This window comes from Rhineura floridana, chromosome 9 (genome assembly GCF_030035675.1).
Source record: "Rhineura floridana isolate rRhiFlo1 chromosome 9, rRhiFlo1.hap2, whole genome shotgun sequence".
In the NCBI taxonomy this organism is placed as follows: Eukaryota; Metazoa; Chordata; class Lepidosauria; order Squamata; family Rhineuridae; genus Rhineura; species Rhineura floridana.
In genome coordinates, this window is record NC_084488.1 from 51,588,742 (window position 1) to 51,612,717 (window position 23,976).

Here is a 23,976-nt window from a genome sequence, read left to right on the forward strand (position 1 = left end):
TGTGTAGTAGGCTATGCTAAACTGGGCCAAAGTCTCCTAGTAAGCTCCATGGCTTACTAGGGATTTGAACTTCTTCTTCCCAGCTGAAATCGTTATACTTTATACTAAATTGGCTTTCTTTAAGACTGTTTAGAACTAAATGAGATGTATTGTCAGTTTTGTTACTTCTCAAACTGATTATTTTGTCTCACAAGCTATGCTTGCTAAATTATTAAATTTATTTAAATTTATATGCAGGTTATATAGGGATATCCAATTTTATCATATGCGTTTTTGCTCTTATTAACCATTTACCTATTTAAAATCTGGTCCAGTGACAGTTTTCTGATAAGCTTTTTAGGCTCTATACTGAGCGAGTAGGGTGGACTTTAAAGAGCTCAGATCCCTCTCTTCCCTACACTCTCCATCTTAGAATGACAGTACCAGAGAGGCTGTCTGATATTGACATTTCCTGGCTTGTCATCCGCCCAAAAGTTACATGTATGTATAACAAACAGCTTGTTTTCTAAGACTTATAGAACCCAAAGGGGTTTCCCTAAGCAGGAGTCATGAGGGCAAAGGCATTGTTCTGTTTGGTTTGCTTCTGTTTTAATTACGTGCCTGGGTGAGTTAGTTAATTTGGGGAGGGATTGGGGTGCTGCTATAAGAGTGGTTACAGGTAGCAGGAATTATGGTGGTGGGGTTCAGATAAGCAGCAGAAGAGTGATTCAATGTCTTATATTTATTCCCTCTTCTGGTTGTTTCCCCAACGAGAAGGTACCTGATTATTTTACCAGTCCATTTTCTGGCCTGCTGGTGTTGCTGTTGGAATGCCAGGTCGCTTCATGATTTATTCATGGATGAGGAGACTGACCTGGTTTGTATCACAGAGAGCTGGGTGGGAGTGCTAGGAGGAGTTAGGTTCTCTCAGCTATGCCTGCTTGGGTATTTAGTGCAGCATCAACATAGGCTGAAAGAATGAGAAAGGGGAGTTGTTCTATAGGCTTCTAATCCCAGTCTGGAGTGTTAGTACCTTGTGTTATTTTATTTATTTATTTATTTCATTCCATTTCTACACCGCCCTTAGCCTATGGCTCTCTGGGCGGTTCACAGCAAGGAATAAAATACAATACAGTAAAATAAAAATCAGGTAAAATCACTAAAAACATACAGCTTGAGCATGTAACACTTGGTATAAAATTAACTTAATAATAAACATTAGACATTAAAATGCCTGGGAGAATAAAAAGGTTTTAACCTGGCGCCGAAAAGATAGAAGAGTAGGCGCCAGGCACACCTCATCGGGGAGGCTGTTCCATAATTCGGGGGCCACCACTGAAAAGGCCCTGGATCTAGTAACAGTCCTCCGAGCTTCCCTATGGGATGGGACTCGGAGGAGGGCCTTAGATGTTGAACGTAGTGAGCAGGTAGGTTCATAACGGGAGAGGCGTTCCGCAAGGTATTGTGGTCCCGCACCGTGTAGGGCTTTATAAGTCAAAACTAGCACTTTGAATCTAGCCCGGAAACAGATAGGTAGCCAGTGCAAACGCACCAGAACAGGTGTTATATGTGCGGACCGTCTGGTCCTCGTCAACAGTCTGGCTGCTGCGTTTTGCACTAGCTGTAGTTTCCGAATTGTCTTCAAAGGCAGCCCCATGTAGAGTGCATTGCAATAGTCCAATCTCGAGGTTACCAGAGCATGGACGACTGAGGCGAGGTCATCATTATCCAGATAGGGGCGTAGCTGGGCTACCAACCGAAGATGGTAGAACGCATTCCGTGCCACCACGGCCACCTGAGCCTCAAGCGACAGGAATGGATCGAAAAGGACCCCCAAGCTACGAACCTGTTCCTTCAGGGGGAGTGTAACCCCATCCAGAACAGGTTGAACATCCACCACCTGGGTCGAGAAGGCGCCCACCAACAGCGTCTCAGTCTTGTCAGGATTGAGCTTCAGTTTGTTAGCTCTCATCCAGTCTATTATCGCGGCTAGGCAACGGTTCAGCACGTTAACAGCCTCACCTGAAGAAGATGAAAAGGAGAAATAGAGATGTGTGTCATCAGCATACTGGTGACAACGCACTCCAAAGCTCCTGATGACCGCTCCCAGCGGCTTCATATAGATCTTAAAGAGCATAGGGGACAGTTCCGATCCCTGCGGGACTCCACAATGGAGAGTCCAGGGCATCGAGTAATGTTCCCCAAGCCCTACCTTCTGGAGACTATCCACCAAGTAGGAGAGGAGCCACCGCCAAGCGGTACCTCCAACTCCCAATTCCGTGAGTCTCTCCAGAAGGATACCATGGTCGATGGTATCAAAAGCAGCTGAGAGGTCAAGCAGAATCAACAGGGTTACACTCCCCCTGTCCCTCTCCCGACATAGGTCATCATACAGGGCGACCAAGGCTGTTTCAGTGCCGAAACCGGGCCTAAAACCGGATTGAAATGGATCAAGATAATCGGTTTCATCCAAGAGTACCTGGAGCTGGTTGGCAACCACACGCTCTAGAACCTTGCCCAAAAATGGGATGTTCGCAACCGGTCTATAGTTGTTCAAATTATCTGGGTCTAAGGAAGGTTTCTTCAGGAGTGGTCTCACCACCGCCTCTTTCAGACAGTAGGGGACCACTCCCTCTCTCAAGGAGGCATTTATCACTTCCCTGGCCCAGCCGGCTGTTCCAACCCTGGCAGCTTTCACTAGCCAAGAAGGGCAAGGATCCAGTACGGAAGTGGTTGCACGCACCAGTCCAAGTACCTTGTCAACGTCCTCAAGCTGTACCAACTGAAATTCATCCAATAAGTGAGGACAAGACCGTGCTCCGGATACCTCATTAGGTTCAACTGCCATAATATTGGAGTCTTAAGTCCCGGCGGATGCATGAGATTTTATCTTGGAAGTGCCCAGCAAACTCATTACAGCGGGTTTGAGATGGTTCTAAGATATCCGGAGGGCTAGGATGAAGAAGCCCTCGGACAACTTTAAAAAGCTCCGCTGGGCGGTTGAGAGATGATTTAATAGTGGCAGCAAAATATCGCTTTTTTGCTGCCCTCACCGCTTCTGTATACCGTTTAGTGGAAGCACTTACCAAGGCATGATTGCATCCATCGGGAGTCCGCCTCCATCTGCACTCAAGCCTCCTCCTCTCTTGCTTCATCGCTCTCAGCTCCGGGGTGTACCACGGAGCTGCATGAGCTCTGCAAGGGAGAGGGCGTGCAGGAGCGATCGTGTCCACAGCCCGGGTCATTTCGGTGTTCCATAGTTCGACCAGGGCTTTGACAGGAGCGCCAGTCTTCTCAGCCGGAAAATCCCCCAGAGCCCTTTGGAAACCATGTGGATCCAGTAGTCTCCGAGGTCAGACCAACTTAATAGGTCCCCCACCCTTGCGGAGGGAAAGGGACGCTGTAAGCCTAAACTTCAGCAAGCGGTGATCTGTCCATGACAATGGGGTCGTTGAAAGACTCCCCACCTCCAGATCACCATCTCCGTGTCCAGTGGCGAAGATCAAATTAAGAGTGTGTCCTGACACATGCGTTGGGCCAGTAACAAATTGAGACAGCCCCATGGTTGCCATGGAGGCCATGAAGTCCTGAGCTGCCCCAATTAGAGCAGTCTCGGCATGGATGTTGAAATCTCCCAGTACCAATAGTCTGGGAGACCTCAACAATACCTCCGAGACTATCTCAGTCAGCTCAGTTAGGGAAGCTGTTGGGCAGCAGGGTGGGCGGTACACCAACAGAATTCCCAGTCTGTCTCCTTGACCCAGCACAAGGTGGAGGCACTCCAGACCAGTCGTCAACTGGACAGGGTGCTTGACGAGTGAGCGAGAACTCCTATAGGCCAGCCCTTCCCAACCAGTGTGCCTCCAGATGTTGTTGAACCACAATTCCCATCTGGCAATGCTGGCTGAGGCTGATGGGAGTTGTGGTCCAACAACAACTGGAGGCACACTGGTTGGGAAAGGCTGTGTTAGACACTCAGGACAGATTGGCAATACTGCTGTGTTTCACCCACTGCCCTGCCCAGCAACCTGAATAAATAAGGATGAGGACTCCCAGGATGATTGTTCTGGGAGACTCCCAGGATCTTAAGGATCTTTGGGTAAATTCATACGTGAGAAGGTAGTCTTTCAGGGCTTTAAAGTTTAAAACCAGCACTTTAGATTGTGTCCGGAAATGGCTTGGGAGACAGTGCAGATGGAGAAGCAAAGGTGTAATATGATCAGTGCACTCATGCCCAATTAATAGACTTATTTATTTATTTATTTGATTGAACTTTTATACCGCCCATAGCAATGCTCTCTGGGCGGTGTACATAAAAAATAACACTTACAAACAATTTAAAAAGCAGCTAAAAACCAGCTAATCATCCAATTATAAAAGGTGTGTCGTATGACTGTCTGTTAAAACATTAGATACAAATACAAACTATTAACAAGTACAAAAAATATTAAAATATTAAAAATATTAAAATGCCTGGACAAAGAGGAAGGTTTTCACCTGGCGCCGAAAGGATAGTAATGTAGGCGCCAGGCGAACCTCATCAGGAAGGGTGTTCCATAATTCGGGGGCCACCACCGAGAAGGCCCTCTTTCTTGTAGTCACCTTCCGGGTGTCTCTCTGAGTAGGCACCCGGAGGAGGGCCTTCGATGTTGAGCGCGGTGTACGGGTAGGTTCATATCGGGAGAGACGTTTCATCAGGTATTGCGGACCTGTGCCGTGTAAGGCTTTATAGGTTAAAACCAGCACCTTGAATCGGGCCCGGAAACATATAGGCAGCCAGTGCAAGCGGGCCAGGATCGGTGTTATATGTTCTGACCTCTTGGTCCCAGTTATTAATCTGGCCGGTGCATTCTGCATGAGCTGCAATTTCCGAACCGTCTTCAGGGGCAGCCCCACGTATAGTGCATTGCAGTAGTCCAATTTCAAGGTTACCAGAGCATGAACAACTGAAGCAAAATGTTCCCTGTCCAGATATGGGCGTAGCTGGGCCACCAGTCTAAGTTGGTAAAAAGCACTCCGTGCCACTGAGGCCACCTGCGCCTCAAGTGACAAGGATGGGTCCAAAAGGACTCCCAAGCTGCGCACCTGCTCCTTCAGGGGGAGTGTAACCACATCCAGAACAGGTCTAACATCCATCGTCTGGTCAGGGGATCCATTTACAACAGCATCTCAGTCTTGTCTGGATTGAGCTTCAATTTGTTCGCTCTCATCCAGTCCATTATCGCGGCCAAGCATCGGTTTAGCACCTTGACGGCCTCACCTGAAGAAGATGAAAAGGAGAAGTAGAGCTGCGTATCATCAGCGTACTGATGAGAACGCACTCCAAAACACCTGATGACCGCACCCAGCGGCTTCATATAGATGTTAAAGAGCACTGGGGACAAGACTGATCCCTGCGGAACTCCATATTGGAGGACCCAGGGCATCGAGTACTCCCCAAGCACTACTTTCTGGAGACGACCTGTCAGATAGGAGCGGAACCACTGCCAAGCAGTACCTCCAACTCCCAAATCCGCAAGCCTCCCCAGAAGGATACCATGGTCGATGGTGTCAAAAGCCGCTGAGAGATCAAGGAGAATCAACAGGGTTACACTCCCTCTGTCTTTCTTCCGACAAAGGTCATCATACAGGGCGACCAAGGCCGTCTCCGTGCCAAAACCGGGCCTGAAACCCAATTGAAATGGATCTAGATAATCGGTCTCATCCAAGAGAGCCTGGAGCTGGGATGCAACCACCCTTTCCAAAAACTTGTCCAGGAATGGTACATTTGCTACCGGCCTGTAGTTTGAATAACTTTCAATTTTCTGGGTCCAGGGAGGATTTTTTCAAAAGTGGTCTCACCACCGCCGCCTTAAGGCGGTTCGGGACCACTCCCTCACATAGTGAAGCGTTAATCACTTCCCTGGCCCAGCCAGCAGAGCCATCCCTACTAGCTTTTATTATCCAAGAAGGGCAAGGACCTAACACAGAGGTGGTTGCACGCACCTGTCCAAGCACCTTGTCCACGTCCTCAAGCTGCACCAATTGAAACTCATCCAACAAAACATGACCAGACTGTGCTCCGGAGACCTCGTTTGAATCAACTGCTATAACATTGGAGTCTAAGTCCTGACGGATGCAAGAGATTTTATTCTGAAAGTGCTTGGCAAATTCATCACAGCATGCTTTCGACGGTTCAATCACGTCCTTAGGGCCAGAGTGTAAAAGCCCCTTTACAGTTCGAAAAAGCTCCGCCGGACGAGAGATAGCAGATTGAATAGAGGCAGTGATGTGTTGTTTCTTCGCTGCCTCCACTGCCCCAAAATACGTCTTATTATAAGCCCTCACTAGTGCCAAGTTGCATTCGTCAGGAGTCCGCCTCCATCTGCACTCAAGCCGTCTCCTATATTGTTTCATCGCCCTCAGCTCCGGAGTATACCATGGAGCTGTATGAGCTCTACATAGGAGAGGGCGCACAGGAGCGATCATGTCAGCTGCCCGGGTCATCTCTGCATTCCACAGATCGACCAGGGTGTCGACATGGGCGCCAGCCTTATCAGCCAGAAAACTCCCCAGAGCTTTTTGAAAACCTTCAGGATCCAGCAGCCTCCGGGGGTGGACCATCTTAATGGGTCCCCCACCCTTGCAGAGGGGAAAGGTCGTCGCGAGTCTAAACCTCAACAGGCAGTGGTCTGTCCATGACAAAGGAGCTGATGTAAAGCTCCCTATATACAGATCACTATCATCATGTCCCGTAGCAAAAATCAGGTCCAGAGTGTGTCCTGCCACATGGGTTGGGCCGGTGGTATATTGGGACAGCCCCATGGTCATCATGGAAACCATGAAGTCCTGAGCCGCCCCAGATAAGGTGGCCTTGGCATGAATGTTGACATCGCCCAGCACCAATAGTCTAGGCGATCTCAGCAAAACCTCCGAGACCACCTCAGTCAGCTCAGTCAGGGAGTCTGTTAGGCAGCAGGGTGGGCGGTACACTAATGGAATCCCTAGTCTGTCCTTCTGGCCCAACTCAAGATGCAAACACTCAAGGCCTGTAGTTACATGGACATGGTGCCTGAAGAGGGGGATAGAGCTCCTATAGACCACAGCAACCCCCCCTCCCCGGCCCTCAGATCTACCGTGATGCTGTACTGGGTACCCTGGTGGGCACAACTGGGAGAGACTAACTCCTCCCTGATCACCCACCCAGGTCTCAGTTATGCACGCTAGATCGGCTGCCTCATCTACAATTAAATCGCAGATGAGGGCGGTCTTATTGTGTACCGATCTAGCATTAAAAAGCAGCATCCGGAGATCAGAGATCTGGCTGATAGGACATCCCGCATACCTGTGGATGCGTGGAAGACCGGAACATGGCACAGCCGTCAGTTGCCTGGGCCGCGTTCCCCTCACCTGGCCTGTCTTCCACACAATGTGATATCTCCCTCTACCTGTCACTACGCCTATTGGGGCCCCTACAAATTCCTCCTGACTATAATTCCTCTCTGCCAGGCACATAATATAAAACATCAACCACACACACTTACAACAGACACCAAACATCACACAGACACTCACCACGTACACACCCACTATCCAGGAAATAGAGGCAGCCAAAAGCCAATCCGCGATTAATAGAGTCCTTGGTAATGGAAAGCTGCCTCAAAATAGCGTTGTCTCAGCTACCCCTTACTCCATCAAGAATAGCCCCAACCAATATCCATCAACAAACAAGCACAGTAACAAGCAGTCCAAATTCTCGCCAACCAGCTTCCCCCACCGCCGCTGACAGGGCGCGCTCCAAGCCTGGCTCCAAGCCTGGCACCCTCACGATGTTCCACCACCGTCAGGCTAATGCTCCTCCTGACTCTCCGCATCAGCAAGCCTCCACAATGTTTCTTCACTCCCTCGGCGTCGGGCGTCCTCCTTCTCGGCCTCAGTGGCGCTCTCACCACCGCCAACGCCCAGTGGTAAGGGAAACAAGCCTCCTTCACTCCCTCGGCATCATCCGCCGGGCGTCCTCTGCTTCTGCGGCGCTGCCACCACCGCCAGGCCAAGCTTGCTGTAGTTTTCTCCTCACCACCGCCGGGTCGTACTCCAAAACCTGACACCCTTCGGTGCTCTCACCACCGTCAGGCCGATACTCCTCCCGACTCTCTGCGTCAACAGCCTCCACAACGTTCCTTCACTCCCTCAGCTCCGGGCGTCCTCCTCCTTGGCCTCAGCGGCGCTCTCACCACCGCCAACGCCCTCCGCCCTTGGCGCCAGAGGCAGGAAAAGCAGGCTGTATCCAGCGCTCCGGCGGCCACCACAATACTCTCTTACCGCTACGGTAAGGGAAAAGCCGCAACAACAACAAAAAAGGGGGGGCAGGTGTTTCTGCCCTGAGTGGAAGCCACAGGTGGGGCAGAAACAGAAAACCCAAGGCCTGTTGTAAAGCCCAGTGGAGTAATAGATTGTGAGATTGTTCTGCAACCAAAGTTGGAGAGGCTTTGCTCTGAGAAGGGGTACTTACATAAGCATGTAATGTCGCATGTGGACTACTAGACTCTTGAAAAAGCAAGTAAAAATCTTCATCTCCTTTGAAAGCCAGGGACTTCAGCTGTCTTGAGAGATAGCACCCCAAAGGAGCAAGCAGCGAGCACCCAGATGCTCAGATACTCACTCCCAGGGCAGGTCTTGTTGTCCTGTTTGGGACCAACTGCAGTTTTTGGACCATTTTTAAAGGCACACCATGCACATTGCAGTAGCCTAAACAGGAGATTGCTGGATCATGGATTGCTGTGGCCAAGCTTTATTCATCCAGGTAGGCATATCTGTCAGAGCTGTTAAAAGTTGCTTCAAACAACAGAAGTCATTTTAGCTTCTAATAATAATGCAAATCTGATCCTTTAGTGGGAGTGCAACCCCATCTAAAACAGGCTGAACATAATTCACTTTGAGATGAACTACCGACAAAAAGTACTTCCATCTTGTATGGATTGCGTTTGTTTGTTTGCCCTCTTCCAGTCCATTACCATCCCAAACAAAGGCTCAGAGTAGCAACAGGCCTACCTGCATCTGATGAAAAAGAGAAAGCTGGGTGTCATCCGCATACTGGTGATCCTCAAGTCAAATTTCCAGATGACATCTCCCAGTGGCTTCATGTTGTTGTTAAATAGCATGAGAGAAATAATAGAACCCTAGGAATTCCAAAGCATTATTGCCACAATAATCTCCTAGCATCACCTTCTGGAAATGGTCATCCATGTAGGAATAGAACCACTGCCAAGAAGTGCCTCCCCCACGTAACCTTGACGGCCTATCTAGAAGAATACCATGGTCAATTGAATAGAAAGCTACTGGGAGGTCCAGAAGAATCAATAGGATCACATTCTTTTTGTCTTTCTCTCAACAAAGGTCATCCCACAGGGTTATAATATTTCTGTCCCAAACCAGGCTTGAAATCTAATTAAAATGGAACTAGGTCATCTTTCATCAAGCGTGATTGGAGTTGCCCATGCACTACTGCTTCAGTCTCCTTGCCCAGGAAGGGAATGTTAACCACTAGCCTGTAATGTCACCTTGCTCCAGGCCAGGTTCAGGAATGGTCAAATTATGGCTTTTAAAAAAATATATAAGCTGAAACTGCTCCCTCTCTCAATGAAGCATTTGCAGCCTCTTGGATGCAGACATTCTATGCCATGCCTCAGGGGAAAGTTCAGGCATACAAATTGCTGGCCAGACTTGGCCAAGCAGCTTGTCCTAATCCTCAGGTTCCAATAACTGAAAGCCATCCAACAAAACTGGACTAGATGGTGCTCCGGACACCTCCACTAATGTCATTACATTAATTGTGATGTATATGTCATGGCAGATATAGGTGAGCTTATCCTCAGAGTATCATGCAAATGTACCACAGCATTTTTCCAAGGGTTCTACCAACCCTTTTCTTGGGCCATATTTCAAAAGGCCATCATCTGGGAAACATCTGGATGACACTGACAGGATATAATGTGGAAAGGAACTGTTTTTCATGTCCATCACCATCACAGAGTAGGTCTAATAATAGACTCATTAATGTTTGTTCAGACTTGTCATGAATTTTTCTCCACTTGTGCTCCAGCTTACTTTATTGCCCTCAACTCAGGTGTGTACCACAGAGCTACATGGGCTCTGTTCAGCAGAAGAGGGCACTTGGGAGTGATTGTGTCAATTGTATGAGTCATCTCTCCAGAGGGTGGGAGCCTCTGCAGTGAACTGAATTATAGGAGAAAGACGCCAGGTGCCTTCAGAGTAAAAGTCTGTAACTGGCAGAAGGCTGGCCCTCCCTGGGTGTGAGACAGGAGGGGGAGTAGATGGGCCCTGTGTGAAAAAGTTTGAATGGGTATGACTGTTCCCAATCCTCGCAGAGGCTTACTGGGATAATTAGCTCCGGCAGGTTTTGTTGGTGGGCTCGTGTTGGGTCCATATCAGCTGTTTAGGAGGAGTCTTAGTACGGAGGAACATGGGTGATGCCACCCCAATTTCAGTGATTATGGGCAGAGGGAAATATAGCCATGGGGATGTGGTGAATTACCATAGAAGACAAGGGCAAGGCTATCTGCGCCTTGTTCCTTGTTGCCACTCCTTTCATAGTTGGGTTCCTCATTGCTTATCTGCTGTGCCCTCTGGCCTGTGTGTGTTGTTGTTTAATGCCAGATCGGTACACAATAAGACCACTCTCATCCATGATTTGATTGTGGATGAAGGTGCCAATTTGGTGTCCATTACCCAACTTTGCCAACCAGGATACTCTGTGCAACACCAGCACAGGCTGCAGGGATGGGGGGGGGAGGAATTGCTGTGGTATACAGAACTTCCATCTCTGTCACCAGGAAACCACTCTGTCTTGGAACTGACTGAGGGCCTGCACCTAGTGCCGGGCCAGTGAGACAGGAAACTAGGGTTGCTGCTGGTGTATCGTCCACCCTGCTGCCTGGCAGCTTCTCTGACTGAGCTGGCGGAGGCTGTCTTGGCTGTAGTGTTGGAGGAGCCCAGAACGATAGTGCTGGGTGATTTCAGTGTCCATGCTGAGGCTGTCTCTAGTGTTCCGGCTCGGGACTTCATGGCCTCTGTGATGACCATGGGGCTGTCTCAAGTTGTTACTGGCCCAACACATAGGGCAGGGCACACCCTCAACTTGGTTTTTGCTCCAGTTGGAGGAACGGGTGATCTGGAGACGGGGTGTGTGTGGATGTCACCCCATTGTCATGGTCAGATCACTTCCTGGTGAAGTTTACACTTATGGCTCCAATTCTTCCCTGCAGGGGTGGTGGACAGATTAAGATGGTCCGCCCCTGGAGCCTAATGGAATCCACTGGATTCCTGAAGGCCCTGGGGGAAGTTCCCAGTAGATAGAGCAGGTGACCCTGTTGAAGCCCTTGTCACGCTGTGGAACAGCGAGGCGCGTTGGCCTCTTAACATGGTTGCCCCCAAGCGCCCTTTCCGACATTGTGGAGCCCAGCTTGCACCTTGGTACACCAGTGAGCTAAGGGCAATGAAACAGGCTGGACGACAGCTAAAGCACAAGTGGCAAAAGACGTGCTGTGAGGCTGATCGGGCACAAGTAAAACATCATAACCGTGCTTACTGTGTGGTGGTGAGGGCGGCGAAGAAGGCCCACTTCCCTGCCTCCATTGCATCCTCAAGTAGCCGTCCGGTGGAGCTTTTCTGTATTGTCAGGGGTCTGTTGACATGAACTCCAGGAAATGGAGTTTTAGACCCTTTGGAGGCCCACTGTGAATTGTTTGCAAGGCACTTTGAGGGTAAAGTTGCTCGCCTCCGTAGCAGTTTTGATACCCCATCCACATCTACTGCAGTCCCCAGTGAGGTGTCCAGTGCAACATCTGCTGCAACTTCTTGGGAATGGTTTCAGTTGATGTGGACAAGGTGCTTGTGATGATGCGGCCAGCAATGTGTCCTCTTGACCGTTGCCCTTCTTGGCTTGCCGAGGGGGTCTGACATCTGCATCATTGTGGGAGGGAGTGATTCCAGCCACCTTGAAAGAGTCGGTGATCTGACCACTCCTGAAAAAGCCCACCCTGGACCCATTGGTTTGTGACAACTACCGACCCGTTACAAATACCCCCTTTTTAGGGAAGGTGATTGAGAGGGTTGTGGTGCAGCAATTGCAAGTACTCTTGGATGAAACAGATTATCTTGACCCATCCCAGTCTGGGCTCAGGCCTGGTTATGGGACTGAATCGGCCTTGGTCGCCCAAATGGATGACCTTTATCGGGAGAAGGACGGGAGGAGTGCGACCCTGTTATTCTTACTTGATCTTTCAGCAGCTTTTGATACCATTAACCGTGGTATCCTTCTGGGCCAACTTGGTGAGGTGGGTATTGGAGGCACTGTTTTACAGTGGTTCCGATCCTATCTCCAGGGTTGCTCTCAGAGAATAGCATTGGGTGACTGTCTTTCGGCCCCCTGGCAGTTGTGCTGTGGGGTGCCGCAGGGTACCATCTGGTTCCCTGTGCTGTTTAACATCTATATGAAGCCCTTGGGAGCAGTCATCAGGAGCTTTGTGGTGAGGTGTCAGCAGTATGCTGATGATACCCAGCTCTATTTCTCCGTAACATCTGAATCAGGAGAGGCCATGCAAGCCCTGGACCACTGCCTGGACTCAGTGGTGGGCTGGATGCGGGCCAATAAACTGAGTCTGGATCCTAGCAAGATGGAGGCACTGTGGGTTGGTGGTTCCCAAGTTCGGATAATTGGTCAGTTGCCTGCTTTGGATGGGGTCGTACTCCCTCTGAAAGAGCAGGTCCATAGTCTTGGAGTGCTCCTTGATCCATCTTTGTTGCTACAGGGTGTCATGGCCCCGTCAGAGGACTCCTCAGATGAGGACGACTCGGGAGTAACAGCAGCAGACCCAGGAGCAGCAGACTCAGAAGGAGACATGGAGGAGCCTCCTGAGAATCCAGCTCCTTCTCCCCCTCAGCTGCAGAGCACCCCAGATACAGCAGAGTCCCTGCAGCCAGACACAGACAGTGAACAGGATACTCCCCCCTCACCTGCAGAACGTAGACAGCAGAAGGTCAGGCAGAAGAGAGGCAGGCCTGTCTCCTTAAGGCCCAAACGCTGAGGACTCACACCTGCTGTCAACCTTGCTCTTTATAAGGCACACCTTGGCTGCAGCTTGTTGCTGACTGCAACGTCAGGCGTGGCTTGTGTGTTCCTAATTTCCTGGCACCCTCTTTCGGACTGACCCCTTGGCACTTGATCCCGGACCTCTACTGACCTCACTTCCGGACTCCGGACTCGGCAAGTACGCTTCGGACAAGCCTGGCCCTTATCAGCTCCCCTCCTCCTAGACCTGGCACATTTATGACCAGACTGCCGGCTAAGGACTTTGCTTCCCTGGCAACCACCCAGGAATTTCCAGCCCCCCACCGGCACTGCTGACGCAGTGTAGAGCTGACACAGGCCCAGGTGACCTCCGTGGCTAGGAGTGCCTTTTACCAATTTTGGCTGGTAAGACAGCTGCAGCCGTTTCTGGACCAGGATAGCCTGACCACTGTTGTCCATGCACTGGTAACCTCCAGGCTGGATTACTGTAATGCACTCTATGTAGGGCTGCCCTTGAGGTTGGTCCAGAAGCTGCAGCTGGTGCAAAATGCGGTGGTGAGACTGCTCACTGTGGTAGGGTTTCACCAACATGTCACCCCTCTGCTGAAAGAATTGCACTGGGTGCCCATTTGCTACTCAAGTTCAAGGTTCTAGTTTTGGTGTACAAAACCCTATACAGTCAGGACCAGGATATCTGAAAGACCGTCTTACCTCTTATATACCCAGTTGATCACTGTGCTCTGCAGGTGAGGGCCTCCTGCAGATATCATCTTATCAGGTGTTTGTTCTGCACAATATAGGAAATGGACCTTTAGTGTGGCAGCACCTACCCTGTGGAATTCCCTCCCCTTGAGTATTAGGCAGGCTGTCTTTTCGGCACCTTTTGAAGACTTTCCTCTTTCAACGAGCCTTTTAGGTTGAGACCTATCCCAGTCTGCGTCTGTGTTAGAATTGCTTGTTAATATGGTTTTTTAAATGTTTTTAACCCTTTTTAAAAAGATGTTCTTAAAGCTTTTTTTTAATGTTTTTAATGTTTTGTTTTAATGTATTTTAAGGTCTGTTTTTCTGATGTTTTAAAGTGTTTTTAGCATTTCTGTTTGCCGCCCTGGGCTCCTGCTGGGAGCAAGGGCGGGATATAAATCAAACAAATAAATAATAAAATAAGGGTTTGACAGAAGTGCCAACCATGCCAGCTGGAAAATTCCCCAGACCCTCATGAATCCATCAGTCTTTGGGACAGACTGTTTCAGTCAGTCCCCAACCTTGTAGGTAAACTGACAGCCTATCAACAGGAAGCGATCCAACCATGACAGTGGGATAGATGTAAAATCCCAGACTTTCGGATTACTGGACTCCTGTTCATTTGAGAAAAGCAAGTCTAGTGTTTGTCCCAATTTACGTGTTGGACCAATGGCATGTTGGCCATTATCATGGCAGCCATGATTATCATGGGAGCCATGAAGTCCTGAGTTGCTCCAGACGAAAGAGTCATGGCATACGTGTTGATAGTTCACAGTACAGTTAGAGGTTAACAGAATGTTCTATTTTGAGAGACGTTCATTCAGTTCAGTTCACTAATGGTCCACAAATCTTCAAATTATAAAATACAGGCATTTGATTCTATACAATGGGGGAAGCAGCAAACATATGAAAAGGCCCACTAACAGAAAAATTTTAAAAGCCCATAACATTTTTCATTGTTAAGAAGCTTAAATAAGACTGAAAACAGCCAGTACCCACTAACAATTCTGTAAAAGTTGTTTACAGATCTTAATAACCTAGAATACAAACTTTGCAACTTATTTGCTTGCATGACATTGTGTGACCATAACAAGGGAGGTTGTGCACAACTCTACAGATGCTTCTGTAGAGCAAAATTTAGGTTGCTAGGTAGGATGCTGAAAGCCAGGACCTCCAAGGTGGCTTTCTCTGAAATGCTACCGGTTCCACGCGCAGGACCAGCCAGACAGGCACAGCTTTGTAGTCTCAATGCGTGGATGAGACGATGATGTTGGGAGGAGGGGTTTGGATACGTTAGGCACTGGGGAACATTTTGGGACAAGCCGGGCCTGTACAAAAGGGACGGTTTCCACTTGAACCAGAATGGAACCAGACTGCTGGCACTTAAAATTAAAAAGTTGTCAGAGCAGCTTTTAAACTGACTGAGGGGGGGAAACCCGACAGGAGCTGAGGAAGGTCTGGTTCGGAATAAACCTTCCCCCTGGGATAAAGACCAAAGAAATGATGAAATTTTAAAAGGGGTAGGCCTAAAAGTAGGCGTTGTGAGAGCAGGGGCACAAGATATCAATTCAGAAGGGCAAAATTACCACAGGCCAAACCAAAAGTGCCAAAGACACTTGAAGAGAGACATTGCTTACAAGTGCCTGTACGCTAAGGCTAGGAGCCTCCGAACCAAGATAGGAGAACTGGAGTGCTTGGTCTTAGAGGAGAGCATTGATATAGTGAGCATAATGGAGACCTGGTGGAATGGAGAAAACCAGTGGGATATGGTTATCCCTGGATATAAACTATATCGGAAGGACGTATTGGTGGCGGTGTCGCTCTATACGTGAAAGAAGGCATTGAATCCAGCAAGCTCGAAATCCCAAAAGAGGCGGACTCCTCCACAGAATCGTTGTGGGTGGTGATACCATGCCCCAGGAGGGATTTAATACTGGGAACGATCTATCATCCCCCTGATCAAAATGCTCAGGGAGACCTGGAGATGAGATATGAAATTGAGGAAGCATCCAAACTAGGAAATGTGGTAGTAATGGGTGACTTCAACTACCCGGACATAGACTGGCTGCATATGTGTTCCAGTCACAACAAAGAAGCAAAATTTCTAGATATTCTAAATGACTATTCCCTAGACCAGTTGGTCATGGAACTGACCAGAGGGATGGCAACCCTGGACTTAATCCTCAGTGGGGACCAGGACCTGGTGCGAGATGTAAGTGTTGTTGAACCGATTGGGAGCAGTGACCACAGTGCTATTAAATTAAACATACATGTAAATGGCCAGTTGCCAAGAAAATCCAGCACGGTCACATTTGACTTCAAAAGAGGAAACTTCACAAAAATGAGGGGATTGGTAAAAAGAAAGCTGAAAAACAAGCTCCAGAGGGTCACATCACTCGAAAATGCTTGGAAGTTGTTTAAAAACACTCTATTAGAAGCTCAACTGAAGTGCATACCGCAGATCAGAAAAGGTACCACCAGGGCCAAGAAGATGACAGCATGGTTAACGAGCAAAGTCAAGGAAGCTCTTAGAGGCAAAAAGTCTTCCTTCAGAAAATGGAAGTCTTGTCCGAATGAAGAAAATAAAAAGGAACACAAACTCTGACAAAAGAAATGTAAGAAGACAATAAGGGATGCTAAAAAAGAATTTGAGAAGCACAAAGAACATAAAAACCAACAACAAAAAATTCTATAAATAAATTCAAAGCAGGAGACCATCTAGGGAGACGATTGGACCCTTGGATGATAAGGGAGTCAAAGGTGTACTAAAGAACGATAAGGAGATTGCAGAGAAGCTAAATGAATTTTTTGCATCTGTCTTCACAGTGGAAGATACAGGGCAGATCCCTGAACCTGAACTAACATTTGCAGGAAGGGATTCTGAGGAACTGAGACAAATAGTGGTAACGAGAGAGGAAGTTCTAAGCTTAATAGACAATATAAAAATGGACAAATCACCGGGCCCAGATGGCATGCACCCAAGAGTTCTCAAAGAACTCAAATGTGAAATTGCTGATCTGCTAACTAAAATATGTAACTTGTCCCTCAGGTCCTCCTCTGTGGCAAATGTAATGCCAATCTTCAAAAAGGGATCCAAGGGGGATCCTGAAAATTACAGGCCAGTTAGCTTAACTTTTGTCCCTTAAAAACTGGTAGAAAGTATTATTAAAGCTAGATTAACTAAGCACGTAGAAGAAGACGCCTTGCTGAAGCAGAGCCAGCATGGCTTCTGCAAGGGAAAGCCCTGTCTCAGTAACCTATTAGAATTCTTTGAGAGTGTCAACAAGCATATAGACAGAGGTGATCCAGTGGATATAGTGTACTTAGACTTTCAAAAAGCTTTTGACGAGGTACCTCACCAAAGACTTCTGAGGACGCTGGAATAAGAGGAGAGGTCCTCTTGTGGATAAGGAATTGGTTAAGAAGCAGAAAGCAGAGAGTAGGAATAAACGGACAGTTCTCCCAATGGAGGGCTGTAGAAAGTGGAGTCCCTCAAGGATCGGTATTGGGACCTGTACTGTTCAACTTGTTCATTAATGACCTAGAATTAGGAGTGAGCAGTGAAGTGGCCAAGTTTGCTGATGATACTAAATTGTTCAGGGTTGTTAAAACAAAAAGGGATTGCAAAGAGCTCCAAAAAGACCTCTCCAAACTGAGTGAATGGGCGGAAAAATGGCAAATGCAATTCAATATAAACAAGTGTAAAATTATGCATATTGGAGCAAAAAGTCTTCTTTCTCATAAACGCTCATGGTGTCTGAACTGGCGGTGACCGACCAGGAGAGAGACCTCGGGGTTGTAATGGACAGCACGATGAAAATGTCGACCCAGTGTGCGGCAGCTGTGAAAAAGGCAAATTCCATGCTAGCAATAATTAGGAAAGGTATTGAAAATAAAACAGCCGATATCATAATGCCGTTGTATAAATCTATGGTGCGGCCGCATTTGGAATCCTGTGTACAGTTCTGGTCGCCTCATCTCAAAAAGGATATTATAGAGTTGAAAAGGTTCAGAAGAGGGCAACCAGAATGTTCAAGGGGATGGAGCGACTCCCTTACGAGGAAAGGTTGCAGCATTTCGGGCTTTTTAGTTTAGAGAAAAGGCGGGTCAGAGGAAACATGATAGAAGTGTATAAAATTATGCATGGCATTGAGAAAGTGGATAGAGAAAAGTTCTTCTCCCTCTCTCATAATACTAGAACTCGTGGACATTCAAAGAAGCTGAATGTTGGAAGATTCGGACAGACAAAAGGAAGTACTTCTTTACTCAGCGCATAGTTAAACTATGGGATTTGCTCCCACAAGATGCAGTAATGGCCACCAGCTTGGATGGCTTTAAAAGAAGATTAGACAAATTAATGGAGGACAGGGCTATCAATGGCTACTAGCCATGATGGCTGTGCTGTGCCACCCTAGTCAGAGGCAGTGTGTTTCTGAAAACCAGTTGGCGGAAGCCTCAGGAGGGGAGAGTGTTCTTGCACTCGGGTCCTGCTTGCGGGCTTCCCCCAGGCACCTGGTTGGCCACTGTGAGAACAGGATGCTGGACTAGATGGGCCACTGGCCTGATCCAGCAGGCTCTTCTTATGTTGTTATGTTCTGGAAAAGTAGAAATCAAAGGAGAAATAAATGTGATTCTTTCATCTAAATGAAAATTAGACAGCAACAGTATAGTTTCTAACTCTTCACTCCCACATGAACATAAACTATTTGCATATGGAATGCCATTAAACTTTTCTTCTAAATAACTGGGGAGATCATTGAAGTGAATTAATGTAAATGCTTTCTTATATTTTGGGACAAATAAAAGCCTCAAGTAATTAGCACAACTTTCTTGTTGACAGGCATTCAGATGCTAAGATGAAAAAAAAATGTATGCAGTTAAATGGATGTGATTCAGTAAACATTCAGCCTGATGGATGACTAGCTATTGTTTGTAGGACTGCTTTCATGACTTCACAATAATAGGAAAATATTGTTCTTTCATCTGAATGGCTGCAGATCAGCTTTGTAATATTTTTTCTCAGTCCGGTATACTACCCTTTGTCAGGAAATATGTGTGTTCTTAAAATAAAATAGTGGGAAACACAAATTACCTCTTTCTTTTTAATGTAGGATGACATTCTGACTGTGATTCGCCGAGTAGATGACAACTGGGCTGAAGGAATGTTGGCTGACAAAATAGGAATATTTCCTATTTCATATGTTGAGGTGAGAGAACCATAAAAATGTTTAATTTCGAATGCATATGTTGATGTAATACTTGGCCCTAGTTTCAGGCCAATATACACCCTAATGAAATCCTCAAGCTAATACGAGTTTATCAAGGCTTTGTTTACTTTTCACACCTTAGCTTGCATGGCCAGTAGTGAACAAGAGATGAGCCACTGGTGGTGCTGGATGTGGAGGGTAGGGACTTGCAGGTCTTTTTTTGAAGTTTGATTTTAATACTAAGTACATTGCAGAAAGTAAGAATACTATAGCAAATGCACTCCCAAAGAAGACTTTGAGAATTCAGAGGGCTGATGTAGTATATTCTCCAATCTTATACTTTTGACAAAAAGTGGAGGTATGGGATAAGTATAAAACTTAGCTGAGTCCAGATATTTCTTGACTAGCATCTGTAATAACACATCATAGATTGTGTAGCAAACTTTGTTTATTGGGAAAAGAAGGGGATTTCAAGCTTTGAAGAATTAATACAGGACGGGTGACTATTATAAGGGAAGAAATCTCTCAGAAAATAGAAGGATGGCTACCCCTGCAGTATCAATATTTCAATATAAGACTTTCCTGTTAGAAATCTTGGGTCTAACATTCACACTAAGACAAGAGATAAGTTGAAGAGAATAAAATAAACAAGACATAGGGGATTGTGTCAGATAATTACAAGATATTGATGGATATGAGGAAGAAAAAGATAACGTATCGAACAAGTTGGGAAAGAGATTTGGGATGGGTTACCCCAGATCAACAATGGAATGAGATTTGGATTCTGATGGAACATCCTCACTAACAGAGCAATCCAAATGTCAAGGAGCTGGCAGAAGGGGGGCTGGTGGAGGAGGAGCCGGCGGAAAATTCTGTGGGATCCTGCTCCTGCTTAGAAGCTGCTGGCCCAGCTAAACGCCAGCTCCATTGGGAGCCACATGCACAAGCCAATGGGGAAGCACTGGCTCACACAAACAGGCCTCCCAGGGAGTAAGTTCTCCCTGTATGCCACAATGAAAATATTTTTACTGTGCCATTCATAGGTACCACTCAAGGAACTTGTAGTGCCTCAAAAATAATAATCTCATTGGTATCATGGATGTAATAATCTCATTGGTATCATGGATGTAATAATCTCATTGGTATCATGGATGCTTAACACTGCCACCTCTTCTTGGAGGGACAGCAGTGGCAGCATCTCAGTTGGCTGAGCCGGCCTTTGGTCTCAGCACCTTCCCAGGTAAGCAAGGCATTGCAGTTTAGGAATGGATGAGCTGGATTGGATCGGTATTGGGACCTGTACTTTTCAACTTGTTCATTAATGACCTAGAATTAGGAGTGAGCAGTGAAGTGGCCAAGTTTGCTGACGACACTAAATTGTTCAGGGTTGTTAAAACAAAAAGGGATTGCGAAGAGCTCCAAAAAGATCTCTCCAAACTGAGTGAATGGGCGGAAAAATGGCAAATGCAATTCAATATAAACAAGTGTAAAATTATGCATATTGGAGCAAAAAATCTGAATTTCACATATACGCTCATGGGGTCTGAACTGGCGGTGACCGACCAGGAGAGAGACCTCGGGGTTGTAGTGGACAGCACGATGAAAATGTCGACCCAGTGTGCGGCAGCTGTGAAAAAGGCAAATTCCATGCTAGGGATAATTAGGAAAGGTATTGAAAATAAAACAGCCGATATCATAATGCCGTTGTATAAATCTATGGTGCGGCCGCATTTGGAATACTGTGTACAGTTCTGGTCGCCTCATCTCAGAAAGGATATTCTAGAGTTGGAAAAGGTTCAGAAGAGGGCAACCAGAATGATCAAGGGGATGGAGCGACTCCCTTACGAGGAAAGGTTGCAGCATTTGGGGCTTTTTAGTTTAGAGAAAAGGCGGGTCAGAGGAGACATGATAGAAGTGTATAAAATTATGCATGGCATTGAGAAAGTGGATAGAGAAAAGTTCTCCTCCCTCTCTCATAATACTAGAACTCGTGGACATTCAAAGAAGCTGAATGTTGGAAGATTCAGGACAGACAAAAGGAAGTACTTCTTTACTCAGCGCATAGTTAAACTATGGGATTTGCTCCCACAAGATGCAGTAATGGCCACCAGCTTGGACGGCTTTAAAAGAAGATTAGACAAATTAATGGAGGACAGGGCTATCAATGGCTACTAGCCATGATGGCTGTGCTCTGCCAGCCTAGTCAGAGGCAGCATGCTTCTGAAAACCAGTTGCCGGAAGCCTCAGGAGGGGAGAGTGTTCTTGCACTCGGGTCCTGCTTGCGGGCTTCCCCCAGGCACCTGATAGGCCACTGTGAGAACAGGATGCTGGACTAGATGGGCCACTGGCCTGATCCAGCAGGCTCTTCTTATGTTCTTATGTTCTTATATCTGCTATTTTATAAATTTTAAAGTGTTAACTTTGCCCCTAGAAGAAATCTCTTTAATGATGAAGGGGCATTTAATTCCGTATGCTATCCCTCTTGTTCCAGGAGGTTATGAGGGTAGCAAAAGGATTGATGCTCACAGGACCCACCCCCTGTCTCTTGCATGTTTATAGGGGGAGTGTGTGTAACATGTTAATTTCCACTTTCTGCCCAATATTGGGAATAAGATGCAGTGTTGGAAATAGGACGCAAAACTATACCACTATTTTTCAGCGGGGGGACAGAGAAGAAATTGCATCTTAGGGCAAGAGATTGCATCTGTTGGGAATAGAGAGCAAAATATGATGTTTGAAATCCTGGGTGCAGAATGAGAGCTATGTGTGTGTTCTCTCTCTTTCTCTTTCTCTTTTGTATTGCCTCTTGCTGAGATGCCCCAACAAAGAGTGTCTTCTTTTTATTTTATGAAACAATGCCTAAAAATTAGCCATTTTTCATTTGAAACCTCAGTTTAATTCATGTGCAAGTGTAATTCATTAATCAATTTAAAATTCTGTGTGTCATTGTTTTGCAGTTTAACGCAACAGCGAAGCAACTGATAGAAACGGACAAACCCTCAGGTTCTGCAGTAGACTCTGGAGAAGGCACCTCTGGTGCATCCCACAGCAGCTCAGTTCAAAAGCACACAGATACCAAGAAGAACACCAAAAAACGCCACTCCTTTACCTCCCTTACCATGTCCAACAAGGCCTCACAGTCTTCTCAAAATCGTCACTCAATGGAAATCAGTCCTCCTGTCCTCATCAGCTCCAGTAATCCCACTGCTGCAGCCCGCATAAGTGAACTTACAGGCCTTTCCTGCAGTGCACCTTCTCAGGTAATTTGCTGAAAGTTGAATACAAAGCATATCATAGCTTTTTAAAAATGAACAATTTAAAAGGTTGTCAAAATAAATGGAAGATAATTGCGGCTGACTTTTGAATATGTGCAAGCAGTCATTAATTATACATAATAAAGGGACCATTTTCATGCACTCCAAAAAACTATAGCCTAAAGAGAGCTTCTATTGCTCTTTAAATAACTGAAAGGTTTCTTTCAGTTTGAACAGCTTTTTGTTTAAAAAACATGGATGACACAAATGATTTTTTAAATATTTTGCATGAAATATTAAAGGATAAGACATTTTGATTTCTTGAACAAAACAGAGTGCAAAAAAAGTTTGGTTGTTAGACTGGGTGAAAGGGGGGGGATGGATACCAGTGACTTTTGAGATGAGTGAACCTGAACTTAGAAGAGAGGGTGGGTTTACCTTGGCTGAATTTTGTTTTGTTTTGTTCTGTTTTGTTTTGTTGAGGGTGGAAGTAGTGTCACTACCATGGGGCATCCTTTCTCAAATTACAAAGGGGATGCTGGAGAACTGCTGAGGGCAGGCAAGCCATCATTTGAAGTTGCTAAAGTCCAATCGGATGTTCACTCCATGTCCTTACAGTACTGAAAACGTCTGGGCCAATTACCTTGTCTCAGCAGTTGTTAGTACAACTTACACTTACACTATTACAAATACTTGAAGGTTCTTTTGTTTTGATTGAAAGTTTGTGGCCCAAAACCAGACATTATGTTGTCCATTCTTCAAACCTTGGTTTGGTTATCAGAAGAACACAGGCTCATTTGCTCTATTTTGTTCTCTTTTTTTCTCATCCTGCCTTTGTTTTTTATGATCCTTCCCTCTTCTATCCATGGTTTGCAGTACAATTGTTTGTTGTGACATATGGATCAAGCAAGCTATAGCTAGCACTTGCCAAATTTGAACTACATACCATACATAGACTGCAAACCCATTTGAAATCATGCTTTGGTGATTTGACACAATATCTTATATGAATTTAAGAATAGCAGTTTAGTTGTTTATATTAAAATATATAGCCCGCTTTTGTACTGCAAAAGTATTTTGATTGCCTCTCACAAGTACAATAAAATCCATAAAGTTACATAAAGCTAGTCCATAGCTTAGCAATGCTTTATTTAACCATGGCTTGAATGTTATCTGTGAACCCTGCCAGCAGCTTAACTATGGTTTATTTGTGGGTAACAAACTATGATCCGAAGCCATGATTTGTTGTTGGCTTACAAACCTTTGTTTTAATTATGGCTTGATGTTGCATGTGAACCCAGCACCCCACTTTAGATATTCACTAAACTAGAAAGGCACAAGGCAGGAGTGGCTGGAAAACAAACCAAATTTTGGTAGAACAAGCCATGGTTTGTTTGTCTATGGAACAATTCATGATTAATTTGTGGTTTATTAAACAAACCATTGCCTAAACAACGTATGGTGGCCATATAGGTGTGTGGTGCTCAAGGGATCACAGGCTCTACAAGGTCCACCAAACCAAGAAATCTTATACATACATGGCAGTTATACAATAATTTTTGTTTGCTTTTATTTTTTCTCTGACAGGCATGTGCCAAGTCTGAAGCTTGCCAGCTGCTACCAATCCCAATAATGGGAATTTTCCAGAGGCTAAAATGTGCACTGATATATCGATGTCAGTGCACATGTCATATGCCACCTGACATTCTGCTGTGTTTTGGAGATC

The 23,976-nt window shown here is 46.3% G+C and overlaps 1 protein-coding gene across 3 annotated transcripts in view; it reads left to right on the forward strand.

The window, feature by feature from the left end:
- Positions 1–23,976, forward strand: part of SH3RF1 (SH3 domain containing ring finger 1) — a 112,175-nt gene that overhangs the window by 58,815 nt on the left and 29,384 nt on the right. For all 3 annotated transcript variants that reach the window (XM_061584113.1, XM_061584114.1, XM_061584115.1), the window contains 2 exons: positions 18,901–18,996; positions 21,954–22,256. In XM_061584113.1, the coding sequence (XP_061440097.1) occupies positions 18,901–18,996; positions 21,954–22,256 (399 nt within the window). The remainder of the gene's footprint in view (positions 1–18,900; positions 18,997–21,953; positions 22,257–23,976) is intronic.